At 33.6% G+C, this 15570-nt stretch overlaps 1 protein-coding gene across 3 annotated transcripts in view; it reads right to left on the bottom strand.

The window, feature by feature from the left end:
* Positions 1–15570, bottom strand: part of LOC106662580 (glucose dehydrogenase [FAD, quinone]-like) — a 44111-nt gene that overhangs the window by 17152 nt on the left and 11389 nt on the right. For all 3 annotated transcript variants that reach the window (XM_014386772.2, XM_014386771.2, XM_014386773.2), the window contains exons 2-3: positions 8042–8257; positions 3277–3418 (exon numbers count right to left, since the gene is read on the bottom strand). In XM_014386772.2, the coding sequence (XP_014242258.1) occupies positions 3277–3418; positions 8042–8257 (358 nt within the window). The remainder of the gene's footprint in view (positions 1–3276; positions 3419–8041; positions 8258–15570) is intronic.

The following is a 15570-nucleotide window of genomic DNA, read 5'->3' on the forward strand; positions in this document are numbered from 1 at the left end:
ATTGCGTCAACAACTTTTTTATAAATATTCTTTATTCAACATTTTTGAATATATTTTTTTTAATTGTTCAGAAATAACAGATCATTAGTGGAAAAGGCCTGTTGATTTTAACACCAAAAGAAAACATGACATTAAAACTTCGCCAAGAGGTTGGGCAATGCGCCAAATATTCGTCGACGTGAATTGTTTCTATCATTAAGTCTGTTGTTATGCTAAGTTTCTGTAACTTAAACAATTTTACTCTGCTTTTTGTTGCACCATAACTGGATGCGAATTTTAACCTTACAGTGGAGATTTTGCCCGCAATGTGTCAGGGTCGTTTTGTAGAGAAAGGCCATCAGTCAGGAATGACCGAGAATTCGCCAATGACTTCTTTTCTCTTTTCAGATCGGCCACTATATACCGTATTGTGCACATTTAAAAACAAAATATATATGTCGCAAATTGAAGGATTGGAGAGAGAGAGAAAGAGAGAGAGTGAGAGAGAGAGAGAGAAAGAGAGAGAGAGAGAGTGAGAGACCGACAACAGCGAGATATTGTGGTGTATGATAGAGAAATGGATTTGACATATAGCATACAGATAAGTAAGTAAATAAATAGATACATAAATAAAATTATATGAAAGTGTGATAATACAGATTCAGCGAAAGGGAGAGACAAAAAAGAAGAAGACGAAAGAGGAGCAGAAAAATCGAAGATAATTTGCGATAATTAAACTTATACTTTTCAATAATTATTTAATGAATTATTACAGTTTGTTATCACGTAATAAGTATAGTTAAGTCAAGTATCGTGATACACTTAACTTCCAACTGTCCTGGTGTCGAGAAGGAGGAGTCAAAACCATTTTACAATACTGTTTACTACATATTATTCTCAATTAAAATTCAATGGGTTAAGCCGTGATTCGAACCCAGAACCGCATTCTTAGTAAACACAATTCGCAAGCCTAATCACTGGTCCACATCGGTCACTCTTATCACAAGATATGGGGATGTGAGTACACGATGAATCAGAAGGACAAATATATCTTACACATTTCAACCTGATAATAATATAATTCTAATGTAATATTCTTGTCTTAACTGACATTATTAAGAATTGAGAGAAAAACCTTTTAAAAGAAGAAATAAGGGAAAAAATATTAATAATCACTCTCACCTTTATATGTAACTTTATATATATAAAATATTAAAAGGCAAAAGCATAAAAATGATCGTTTTAACATTTTTTGTCCCTTAAAAATCGATCTTGTAATGGTTGTGGTGATCGAAGTGATGCACCTCCACCCCAACACTATGTGAAGTAAAAAATTTCCAAACAAGTCTGCACTCCATGCGTCATATGTGTTTGTGAGAGAAATGGAATTAATTTTTAACCGGTCCCTAAGATTATTTTACCTAAATGTAAATAACCGTGGCCGCCTGCGGTTAGTCAGGCGGGATTCCCGTTGTGGTCAGTTATACCAAGAGCTGAATTTTTCGCCGGTTGTTTTGGTCGTGCAAGGACGTGAATCAAATCGTTTCTACGGAAATTTCCACCATTTGTCAATTTTTTTTTGTAATCCTGATCGTTCTTCGGATAGTTTACGAAGTCAACAATACACGAAGAATGGAAAAGAAGGAGGGTGAAACATATACGCGCCCTCGTCCTTCGTGTAATTTATGACGAAGACCCTCTGGGGTTTTCCACCCGGTCGGACGGTTCAGCATTCTCAGGAATAAAGGACTATTCTTACCCCGATTTAGAAGACCTTAATTTAGTCGACTACTTTATTTTTTTTGGGGGGGGGGCGGATTTGGCCGGTCCTTGCCCGTGTATAATGTGTACATGACGGTCTATTATTATTATCCGCTAGCTCTAAGTCATAAGATACCTTTTTTGAAATCTTTTCCCGACTTTGCATGTATAAAACCAACTATTTAATACACATGATAACTGTTTAAAAAATAATCAGGTACAACTGATGACTTTATTTTTTATTTGAGTTACGACGGTAGGCTAAAAGGTTCAACAAGTATTTAGTGTTTCTAGGTTCGAATCCCGACATAGCCCATGACTTTTTGATTGAAAAAAAAAGTATAAAACAAGTATTTTACAAAAATATAAAACAAGTAACGCCCAACGTAAGATAAGCCTCTTGTACACAGGAATTACTTTAGATTTGGTCTAGGAACGAAATCTCATTACCATTGTTGTTTCAATAAAATTTGCGACTAAGCGTAAATAAATTTAATATGACTTAAAATTTGAAAATTTATTGATTATGTGATTCTATTTTGGTTAAATCAAAGAAATTATAACCTCTACTATTTCTATAAAAATAACAATAAAGAAAACAAACGGAATGACGATTTTCATAACATAATAATGATCAAAAATATCTTTTAACGACCTGAATTCCGTCAGTACATTCTACAATCTGATAAAGTGGGTTGGAGAAAAACATTTCATTATGAATGTTGAAACATTCCAGAAAATATGGAAAACACATATAAAAGGATAGAATGATGTAACAGAATTTAACAACCAAAGTAAAGTTCAAATTAAGTTTTTTAAAACTATTATTTTCATAAACAATAACCGTAATAAATTTTGAAATGTAATCCAAATTTTTCAAAATAATAATAAAATATAAAAGGGTTTATCTGTACTAAATTACTAATGAATAATGATAAAAAAATCCCACGAATGCTGAAAATTTTAAATACTTCAAATTAATTTATAAATAAACCATGAAATATTTAATACATTTTGATAAGAAAATTTTATATTTATTTAAGAAAAGTAATAATTTGTGGAATATAATGAGTATCGAATAAATAATTGACCATGATGTCATGAATGTTATGAGAAATTAACTATGAATTATTTTATCGGTTTGCTTGCAATTTACCAGCAATTTTGATTGCCACTGATAAACTACATATTTATAACTGTACTTCTAAAAAAATGTTAAAATGATTTTGGGCAATGAATAAAAGTTCTTTAGATTTTTAATAACCAGTTAAGATTATTTTTTTAAATGGTCACGGTATGGTGCTTGGTGAGTAAACACTATTCCGCAGTTTGTTTGACCCTGATCATCCTGATATAGGCGTTTCACCACTTTTGTTTTATTCGGTGTTTCCAAGGTTCGAGATATCACATGAAAAAAATGGTGAAAGGATCCAGTAAAATTGTACTCCCTTTTATACCACTCACTGCCAGTGTTGCCTTAGGTTTTTCCCTAACTATTTTATTTATATTTTTTATAAAACTTGGAATATTCCCTACCTTTACAGGCAAATTCAGTCGGCTCGCTTAAAAATCCCCAGTTGGCGTCTGTGAACTGTAAGACAGGCGCGAGTAAAGGAATGTTCATCAGCATAGATTCAGGACCTCCTGCTTCGATTAGAAGTACATTCCATTCTGCTATCTGTAAATTCAAAAAAACATAATACTATCACGATAAACGAAAGCAAAGTCAAAGAATCAAAGAAATATGGAGAAAATATTGTGTACGTTTACAAACACAAAATTGTGAAGTTTACCACCCTTTCAATAACACTTTCTAGGTATGAAATAACGACAAAAAATATTAAAATGTATAGATTATTATTTTTATCTTAAATATCTTGCAAAAGTTAAATGTTATAGTTCTTAACTCTGAAATGAATACATACAAAATATAAAATAATATTTATCGTTTTCATAAACTGAACTAAAACTATGTTTTTGGCAGTTGTTTTCTTCCAGCCCTTGATAGCACAGTTCCAGAGAAGGTTCGTCTTCCAGTTCATTTTCCTTCATATTTGTAACGCTATCTTCATTAAACCATTAAAATCCGCAAAACGTCTATTTTTAGTTTTAGCGATTTTTGACGTTGAGCTTCAGATAGTGCATGACCGACATCAAAAAGTCTTTAAGATAAGTGTCGATAAGCGTTATTTAAATATAATTTTTTTTTTTTTCAATTTTAGAAACTTTAACTTTTTAACTTGTTTCAAACTTACCAAACTTGCCCAGGGATAAAAAAGAGATAGTTTAATGTTGTGTCGTGTATTGTAGAAGATATTTTTTTTAGCGTAAGTAAAAATTAGCTTGACTTTTTTCTTTGCTGATATTTTTGATTATCCTATTGCAAAAACCAAACAAAATCTATTTAAAGATGAATTCATCGGTACTCAACTTTCTCTTATCAGTTTCCTAATAAAGTCACCAACTCACATTCAAGTTAAGTTGCGCCAGGCGACACCATAACAAAAATGGTCACACATATGTCATTTTATTTCTAAATACGTCAAGTATTGTTTGTAAATTTATTTTAGAACCCTCAGTTTCATCAATTCTTTTGAAACATTTGAAAACTTACACAACTAGCTACATCTCAAAATAGATTCCTTTTAAAAGATCGATTTGTCTGGCGGAGACGACGAGTGTCGAAACTATATAAATGAACGACTCCTGATGTTTTTTCCTTGTTAATGACTCTTGCATCCAATTATGCAACGATCCGGTGAAAAAGATAATTTGTCCCCTGTTTTTTTTTCTCTTGTTACGGGTAAAATCAGAAATGGGTGAAACGAAAGTTACTATTAATAATATTTTTCACGCCCTGCTGTCCTACTGCCGTAGAGAAACAGAAAGGATTTTGACCTTCGGTTAAAAAAAAAATCTAATAGCTTTTAACACAATCAACATCATTACACAGGAAATTGTAAGCTTAACTACTTTCTGGCAACACGTTCGCAAGGTATAGCCAGCATAACACTATCCACCACATACTATATATTTAAAACATTTGAAAGAAAACGACCAAGAAATAATTGAACAAACAAATATAACGTTGCATAAAGTTTGTAATTAACTGAAAACATTTTGAATGCTTAATAAAATCGGAAAGTCGACCGGAGGTCGTCAAATAAGCATTAGATTTAAATCGTGCATTAGTGTTATCCTAGTTATCGAAATAACTTTAATAGAGATTAAAAAATAATACAGTTCTTTCTTATCAAGTGTTTTAAAAACTAATTCAAACGGCTTGGTCTTCTTCAGTTATCTTACAATATGCTCACTGTGCAGCAGGCTGCTAGGCTGCTGACCTCGGCGTTAGGGTGGCTCTGAAGGTATAATGTTTATAAGGGTTGTGATTTCATGTCGATCTCTGAGTATGTCTCCATTGCGTCCATACTAAGGAACATATTTTGTATTTCGTAGTTCTGTTTGAAAACGTTGTGATAATATTATTTCTTTTGGCACAACTTCCGAGTTGTATACCAAATGTCCTTGTAGGTTTTAGTATATGATTCTATTTTATTTTGTATTGATAGTTGGGAATTCCTTCAGGTATTGGAGTTACGTCTAGGGATAGGGATAAAAGAGGCGCCACATAGCTATTGCAGCTCGTCCTGAGTATATCTACTATAACTCAATGCCCAGCTTTAGGTTGTTAAACAACTTCCATAGCCTTGCCAGCTTCCAACTTCCAGGATCTTGCTTGTGGCTTTTCCTCTCCTAGTTGCAAGAATCTGCACCTACATAGAACAGTTGTCAAGTTCTTTCTTTTATTTTTTGATATTTGAGTCCAATATAATTTTTATCTCGTGTTTTGCCTAAATATTTCACTGCATTCTGGGATGATATTACTTTACCATCGAAGGCTTGGTTTGTCTACTTAAAACGGATTTCTGGAAGATTATTTAGATCTTTAGAAGTATCAGACCAGTCATGGATGCTGTTGATTACCATTTGAAGTCTGTTCCAGGACATTTCGATGTCTTTTCCACTGAGAGATAAATGTGCGATGGTTAGATTTTCCGTGTATAGAACTCTTGTATACATCAAGTACGGATGATACCTAGATACGCCAGCCTTGATTTCGAAAAAAATCAGTTTTCGTCTTAGATGTAGATGAAATTTTGCAAGGTCTGGTATACTGCGCCCTTCAAAAGCTATTTATCCCCCGTTCTCTGCCTAAAGCACATCGGTGAGTCCTATTTCATCAAGAAACTTGATTAATAGGCCCTGTTTTAGTGGGTGAAGGTCTTCTATGGTCACATTATACATCCCAAAACATTTCCTCCTGCGGGCTAATGTAGCTCCGCAGTTTGTTAGTAAATGTGTTAGTGTATCTTCTACCTCCTTGCAGAATGTGCCATCTTGGATTGTTCCAATTTTCTTTAGGTGTCCATTTAATCTACAGTGTCCTGTTAGCAATCCTGTTAGGATTCGCAGTCTGTTCCTGCTTCCTTTGACACATTCAGTGATTTCTTTCTTGCCAAAATTGGTTAGAAGATTCTTGGATTATCTTTGTCCTAATTCCATTGTTTCTTCATTTTCTTTTTGTCCTTCTGTCTGAGATATTCGTTAATAGTGTGGATTCCTATGCCACAGAAGGGTTCGGGTCCTATCAGCGGTGTGGCAGCCCCTTTCCTTGCAAGGGTGTCCGCTTTCTCATTGCCTTCTACTCCCATGTGTCCTGGGACCCAGCAGAGGCTGACTTCATTCTGCATACCTAGTGTGTTTAATTTGTTTTTGCAGTTCAGCACCATCCTTGAACTAATGTTTGAGCTTAGTGCTTTGATGGCTGCTTGACTATCTGACATGATAGCTATATTCTTATTTTTGTATCCTTTATTTAGATTGAATTGGATACATCTTTCAATTGCGTGAATCTCAGCTTGGAGATACTGGTGTGTTTTCTCATGGGTTTTGAGTATTTGGTTCCGGGTCCAAATACTCCTGCTCCCGTACCTTCTTGTGTTCTAGATCCATCTGTGTACCTGCGGATGGTGCCATTTTTAAAGGAGTTATTTCCCTTTCTTTCCCATTCCTTTTTGGTGTCCAGATGCATTCGGAATTTTTGGTTAAATTCAAATATCCTGTTCATGTCGTCCCTTGGAGCCATGAGTAATGGATGGTCTTTCCATAGTTTGTTTCTGTCTCTCCATTTCAGTTTTATTCCTGTTGGAGGTTTCTCTCTGATAAAGTTGATTATGGTTTTCTGTGCTGTCCTTTCTACCATGTGATGTAGGGGGATTAGTCCTAATATCTTTTCCATGCTAATTGTAGGACATGTTCTCATTGCGCCCGTTATGCAGATGCATGCAAGTCTCTGTATTTTTGTGAGTTCTTTCCTTTTGGTTATTTGTTCTGCTTTATCAGCCCAGGCTATAGCTCCGTATGTAAGTAAAGGTCTTACTAAGTTTTCGTCTTAACTTGCAACAATCTTTCCAAAAGGTAAGAAGTTAAAAGTTCAACGCATTAGCTTTGGAATACTTTTTAAGCTTATGTTTTAAACCTTTGTACCAGAAGTTGTCAAAGGCGTGCCATGCGTCTAGGAATAAATTTTTCCAGAACCTTCTCAGTAACACAGTGATGCTATGTGTCTGATCGTTGGTTGAACGATTGGCTCTAAATCGTAACTGTTGACTTCGTGTGGTGGTTTAGTTGAATTTGAAATCAGAGCATATCTCGGTTTCCTTCTAAATATTAGAGACATACCTGTGTCTTATTGTTGAATAAATTCTATGTTAGGAAACTTTTTTCAAAATATTTCCTGTTATCAAGTCTAATCCTGAAGCTTAACTGTAATTTAAATTGGTTTTTGTTTCATTGGCTATTTCCTTCGAGTTAAAGGGTTTAATCAGTGTTTCGTAAGAATCGTCTAGAAGATGATTTGAGCATATCATTTTATTTTAAAGTTTCTGCCAAGTTTTTTGAATGTCTAATATGTCTGGACAATGAAGGTACTTTTTTTGCATTACGACCATATACCAGATAATGCCGGTTCAAGGATAAATCTAATGAGAAAATATTTTTCGGTGTATCCTGGCAGAACGTCTGTAAATAATGACCTGTTTCAAATTAGTGCCCAACCCCAATCTTTAACAGAAAAACAAAAAACTATTTCACACTAAATTTAACAAGGAAAGGATTGTTGACGCAACACTTATCTCGCTTATTCTTCCATGCTTATAATTAAATTAATCAAATCCTACTCCGTATTGGTGTAATTTCTGTAATCCAAAAAAAAGCCGTTGTAATAAAAATCTCTTACCTCGGTTAGCCTGTTGGCAAGGACGCATCCTGCCGAACCAGCACCGACTATGATGAAGTCGTACTTCGGCAGGATTTTCTTCGCATCGGGAGGCTCGTTCGTGAAGTACCGTACTCCCCTGTTAAGGTAGGACAGCAGATTCCCGATAAGCCCCGGGTCGTAGTCCTGGCCGTACGATAAGCACAGCAGGTGGAGTAAAAAGGCAACTATCAACATCTGCAATCAAAATGGAAATTGAATTCAATAAAAAAAGTCCTTGTATTTTTTTTCTTCAGATTGTGGAATAGACGCTAAAGTGAATTTTGAAAGGTCTTGGAGAAGGTATGCCAATTAATGAGATCACACGACACATTTCACAAGGTAAACAAATTCGCGAGGACGTGCGATTTATAAAAGGAAATATTCAAGTGAGTTCCGGTACTTTCTAGGTGTACAACCCTTGAATTGCCGATTACAAATCGCTACTTGTACTTAGTGAAATGTCAAACGGCTCAGTTCAAAATGTTTTGTTCTTTTCAAAGATCATCGTTTTCATTTTTTCAAAGATATTTAATATTCAAATTATCCTTTATCCTATGCAACGATCAACATAAAAATTTAAATCTGGCCTTTTTGATATAAATCGTTCTTTTCTATAAATAAATATGTGACTTATATATGCATGTAAGCGTGCTAGTGTATGTGAATTTTTGTGTGGGAAATTATTAAAATTTGAGAAATTAGTCATCGATTTTATAAATGATCAGGTGTCATGTTTCATTATCTTTTTTATGATAAAATATAGCCAAAATTGCATAAGCCTTTTAAATTATTCATAAATCCTCTGATTTCATCTACATTCAACAGTATTACCATTAGAAAGCTTAATTTCTTTTCTTTAGACCTAGTCAGTACGGATTTTATTTCATTTTAGGTGAGAAAAAAAATGAAATTAACAAAATCCCAAAATGTTTTGTTTTATATCTCCGATTCCAATTTATTTACAGAGACCAAGTTTGCGACATTACGTGAAGTTTGTGTGCTTCTAAACTCCAGTTTCATGTGGATCAGTGGAGGCGTTTCAATGTTATTACAATTTTCATGATTTTCGAAAAAAAAATATTTGAGAATTTTTTTTACTAAAAATTTGTTTTGGATTGTCGTTCAAAAATGAATATCAGATTAAAAAAGTAAATAAATAAAATTAAAAAACCTACTTTGCTACCTAGCTCGGTCACAAATTACGTACTATACTGAGTAAGATGTATATGTACGTAGTATATGTACGATACTAATGTACTATCTCTACCTGTCAAGTATAATTTTGACATATAGACCGATCTAATCTCTTTTAATGCTATCCTGTATATTATTTTTATATCCTAAAAAAATTAACAATAATTTTAAAAAAGGCGATGGTGAATTGCACCAAGCAGTAAACACAAGTGACTTATAAATTCCGCCAATTGAATACAACTCTTCAAATTACAAAATCAAAATAGAGAAGTAGATACTATCGATTATTATGACCTGTTTTCTCGTATATATTAGTAACTATGGATATATCTTTTGGTATTAGTACAAAACGTGAATCTCTGCGGATTTGTAATAATTTCAAGTTTTGAAAACAGAGGGAAATGTTCACTGGCAAAATTAAATGGAGATTAACTGTACTCAAAATTTCAATTAATTATTCTTTTTATCAAAGGTCTTGGCTAAGATAAAAAGTTAGTGTCACGAGCGGGAAATCCTGTTAAACATGTATGGATTAATATAATCAAAATGATTAAATATGTCATTACGCAAATAACTTAAAAATTGACTTTACGCTCAACCCCCGTAGAAATTTATTTATTTTTTAACTTACAGAATCCAGATTATAATTGTATTAAACGCGACTTGTACAATTTCAAGGGAAAGACGTATGGAACTTTACCTACTAACATAGATAAAAAAGCTCTCAAAGGGCGCAGTATATTACTCACCCCATAATTGCCCACACCATATAACAATATTTTAACATAAGCGAAGCGAATTGTAAATGCTCTCTAGACAAAACCACGCTAATGAGCATTTTTTGTTGATTAATGACAATGGATTGGTAATTTTTAGTTCTTTGACTAACTTAAATCTTTGATTCCTATAGATGGTACTTTTACTTATTGTCCTAAAGACTTTTTCCAGCTTTCAACCATTCATGGGGAGTTTGTGTGTTGGAGTGCTACTAAGTCTTATCTGTATTTTGATTTGCATAGCATGAATGAGTAAAAAAACCCTTTCTTCTTCTTTTCTCTTTAATTTTGCTGCACTTTAAAATAATATTGGCACTATTTACAAATACACCCTAAGAAATTTGGGGGTTACGACTGACAGGATAAGGATTGGCGCACTTTACTATCCCCCTTCCCAAAAATCTAATTGTATTATAATCTTGTACATACATGCACAGCAAAGGCAGAAACCATATTTTAAAATATTATTAAAATTATTTAAAATAATTTTTATCTCGGCTCCTAGGGTCCATTGGCAAGAAAGCTCGTAGTATCGCCCCAAAAAGGTTCATTAAATTAGGTCATTACACGTCCATAGATAAAGGTAAATTTTTATGATAATGCCCGTTTTTGATTGATCTGTATCTTAAGTGTAAAGAGATCGCCAGTGAAATTGGATTGTTTTGTTGGACCTTGAGTTATTATATTTACCGGTAGTTGGCTTGTATTTAGTTTAATGGTGGTACATTAATAATAAATAATTTTAATTAAGAAATAGGCCACGCGGCAGAGAGTGCAAATCGGCTCGTTCTCATGGGGGTCAATCACCGCGTCTTCAAATTCCTTCCCGACCGAGGCTGGACTGCTAAGGTTGTGGAAATGTGTGAATCAGCCAGTCTCACCCTCAACTAGCAAGGAGTCAATCCCCAAAATCTTCCCGATCGGGGCCCCACTGCTGAAGTGGCAGAAAAGTACAAATCAGCTGGTTCTCATCCTCGGCTGGCCATGGGTCAATCATCTCATACCCAAATCCTTCCCGAACGCCGGCAGGTTCAGCGGTTACCAAAATTGAATAAAAACTGGCCGCGGTGCAAGAGAAGAGCATTTTAACTTTGGAATGAAGCAGGTGCAACCTAAATTCGCAATGCAGCGGGGCGTGCAGGCCGTCATCCTTGTTGTGGGATTTTGTTCTCCCTTGTTGAGAAAATTGGGTTAATAGTCGGTGTGTAGCGGCGCGAGGTACATTTAAGAGTTGTCGAGGTATTGGTATATTGGTCGAGGTCGATTTGAAGATGACCACTTTTTTTTCATTAGGATCCTTGTCAAAACGCAAAAGTCAGTTTTTATATTTATTTATTTTTTTAATTAAAAGTTGTCTACAGTCGTAATACATTTATATTAATTCAATTCAATGTCAATTAAACTCAACTTCGCCATTCATTGCGATACTTGGCACCAATGCATAAAGTAGAAATTTGTGTCATTATTGTCAATAATAATAATTAGAAAACCTTTAAACCTATTTTGTTTTTCATAAACCTCTACTCTCTTACTCGTGATTTTATTGTGATTAAACAAGAAATTGTTTTTTTTTTGTTTTTGTTTTTTTTTAATTGTATTTAACTCTGAAAAGACTCTTGAGCAAATCCTCGTTTTGTGCTCGTGTGTCCTTGCTCATGATACTAAAAATATTATTTAAAAAAATAATCACTTGGTTAACATTTTCGAAAAAATATGTTTTATAGGGTTACAATGATTTTAAATTTGGACCTAAGACCTCAACATTTAACTGATCCGGTCCAGATTCCAAACCTTCCATGCCAACCTATCGCGCCATCCTAACCGTACTGGTCGAGCCCTGTCGCCTCAACCGACGGTGGCTTCGGGACCTCCTTGACACCTAATCATGCACATTGAGTCAGCGATGGCTGGCTCCTCAAAGCATGTGTTCTACCTGTGCACTAGTGTTGTGTGATACATTAATCATGTATACATATTCGTATAGTTTAGGTGACAACCTGGAACATGTATAATTTTATGTAGAGACTAAAACGATAGTTTGTAGGTCATTTCTAATAAATAGCTCTTATAAATCAAGTGCTGCTTCTCCACAGTTTTAAATATTCTCAACATTTGAATTGTCACGTGTATATACGTGCAGAAATACTTTTATAGTGGTTCATAAATAATAATTTCAGAACTATTTAATGGTTATGTATGTATGTTTATTATATATTTGCATAACTATCGATGGAAAAATGTGTTTGCTAATAATTTTAATTTTTGTGAACGTTTCTTTGTCACATACATAAATTATTTTTCATCCAGTTTTACAGGTATTTCAATTTTCACTAGGTTGATTAGAACTATCTACAACAATTTAAGTGTGTGCGTGTGTTTTCACTTTGTACCTATAAAGAGTGTTCGGCTACTCGTGTTACAAACTTTGTCAGTAGATTCTACATTCAAGAAGGAACCAAAAAGTCTTAATTAACAATGGTCCGAATCTCAACAGTTTCGTTGGTATTTCACTTTTTCTGATTTTTTAAGATTTCACGTCCTTGCTTCAAATAAACAATGATAACTCCAAAACGAAAAGATTTTGGGCAAATCCGTTAAAACCATTGAAAACTACGTTAAATTTCCCATAAGATGTGATCAATACTAAACTTGTAAACTTTGAAAGAACTTTGAAAAAAAAATTTTTTTCAAAGTTGAAAACCTTACTTACTTCGAATCACCATAGTAAGTTTTTCAACTTCGAAAAAAATATTTTTTAAAGTTCTTGCTCCTAAAACACTTTTTTCACGAACGTTTACAAGTTTAGTATTGATGACACCTTATTGGAAACTTAACGTAGTTTTCAATGGTATCAACGGATTTGTCCAAAACCTTTTAGTTTTCGAGTTATCATTGTATATTTGAAGCAGTCGTGAAATCTTAAAAAATCAGAAAAAGTGAAATAACTCCGAAACTGTTGAGATTCGGACCATAGTTAATCAAGACTTTTTTGTTCCATTTTGAATGTAGAATCTACGGGTAAAGTTTGTAACACGAGTAGCCGGACACCTCGTATATTCTTCACAAGTTTGTAAATATTTTTTAACGGGATGGAACAACACGAAAAACAAGGCTGGAAGACGAGCGTATTGCGAGAATCGCAATTCTGACCACTTTCTCCATAAGTTGAAATTGTTTACCTTTTGAAAATTATTAAACAACCCCGCTCAAATTGAGACGTGTCTGAAGGTCGTAATCGAAACGTGCAATGCGTAGCCTACGCCTGCGGAGGCAAAACCAGTTCATTCTTAGACTTAACTCGCCAACCACAAAAACATTCCTTGATTTTTGACTACAAAAACATAGCCCCGCCTGTCCCGTATTTTCAAATTGTACCGTTGAAATTATAAATTGTATTTTAACCCAACTTAATATTACCAAAAATGACTTCTCATGTTACAACATGAGATTTCTTCTTGTATGTACAATTTCTCTTTGGTAACTCCTTTTTCTTCTTCTTTAGAATCGTCTTCTTTATAAAATGTAATGCACATTTCATTTACGACAAAATTAGTTAGATAGACCGATTTAAATAATGAAGTTTAACAAGTATTTTTTGTAATGCTTCACTATTTGGGCAATTGTAGTTTTAAAAACTTCATGCTTATTTATTTTAGCTTATTGTTTAGTTTCACAGAGTTATTTTTTACTAAAGCTATTAAAATATTTATTTCGTAATGGCAACCTATACATTTTCAGGTACGTATACTATCAGTACTGATAGTCTATCAATACTGATTATGGTAAATTCAACTAATGATGATGATGATGATGAAAAAGGAAAATACATTGAGAGACCTTCGCTGATAAATTGATGAATTTCAATTATGTTGACAATTAGAAAAACTGTTGTACTCAAAATTGGAATCATGTTTCTAAAAATATCGTATTAAATATTATTAAAAAAGACAATACTTGTTTTTTTTTGCAATAAATTTCATACAAGAACAGTGAATAATTCATGGCTTGCGTAGGAAAAAAACCAAGTCCGTCACGCGGATTCATCTATAATCAAATCTTGTTAAAAAATAATTTTCTACTATTTTCTTTTGTCGTACAGATTTATTTTAAGCACGGAGTGAAAATTCTTAATGAAAGCACGTGCTAGGCTAAAATTGTTTTGAAAATCGAAATTCAACGGAAATCAATTAGCGGTCAAGAATATGTAATGAGAGACAAGGTAGCATTTTTGTTTTTAATGGTGTGTCAAATTATTGATGATTTTCAAGGGATACGTGACGCGTTTCAGGTACCATCCACTCGCAGATTCTGCAGTTCGTCACGATATTGTAACAATTGTGTATTATGATCCTATGCAATGGTTATGCGTAAATGTCTCGCTTCTATTTCTGCCTTCTTATCGTTTATTTTTTCATTTATTTTTATGCCTGTTGCATTGTTTCGAATGTACAAGGTTACGAAGAATTTCTTACATAAAGTCTTCCAGTGCTCAAGAGCTAATACTTGTTTTAACATTAACATTAACAGACTTATCAAATTTAATTCAATGACATGTCAAATGGGAAATTACTCTAGCTTTTCCAATGCCATGTAAGATCGTAAGCCCCAGGTCTCCGCCTGTTCTCGCTGTTTCGTCAATAGAATTCTGAGTAAACCGTTCTAGTAAACCCGGATGTTTACAACAGTCGTGTAATTTTATTGAATTTATATTGTACCGTTATATTTTTATAATTCTAGAATTAAAAATGTTTAAAAATAATTGTTTTTTGGAATTGAATTGGACAATTGCAGTTCAATAATAAGTATTTAACTTTTATCAATTCACTGAATCCAGGTTGGTCCGCCTGTTCTCGCTGTAACTCTATTCATAATCGACAGCGAGTTAAAAAAGTAAACTGATAATAAACATTTAACTTCAAGTGAATAATTTTCTATACTTTGTAATAAACTCTATTATTTTGATGAGTGCACTACTTAAAAATTTATGATTTTTGGTCCGCCTGTTCTCGCTGTATCTTACAATTAGATAAAATTCATTATTAACAATCGAGAAAACTTTCTATTGGCGAGTCTCTCATTATTTTTCTAATAAAGTCACATATATTATGTATTTTGACATCTTATAGCATAATATTGTAAAAACACTCGGAACATTAACTTTAAATCCCGGAATATCGTGTACTCTAAGGGAGTGAATGTGACCAGATTTCTGTTTGAATCGAGTATTGTGTTTATGTTAATTCATTTGAATGAGTATAATTTATTAGCGTGAAAGGACGGGGTTTCTTAAACCCGCCCGAGGAATATCGAGTACTCTGGGGTGAGTGTGAGACGTCTGAGGCCTGTTTCATAATGCTTTTAATAGTATTAGTTAAAATATACAAGTATACGAAATACAGAGAACATTTTTTGTTCAATGGTCTTTACTTGATTGTCACTATATTACAATATCTATAGCCAAAGGTAGGAAAAATATAAATTTTAAGCTCAAGGTTTGACTTTCATTATTGAGACATACTGAACCTTCTTTACACTCTC

Source organism: Cimex lectularius, unplaced genomic scaffold (assembly GCF_000648675.2).
Source record: "Cimex lectularius strain Harlan isolate CLEC.00 unplaced genomic scaffold, Clec_2.1 scaffold43, whole genome shotgun sequence".
Lineage (NCBI taxonomy): Eukaryota > Metazoa > Arthropoda > Insecta > Hemiptera > Cimicidae > Cimex > Cimex lectularius.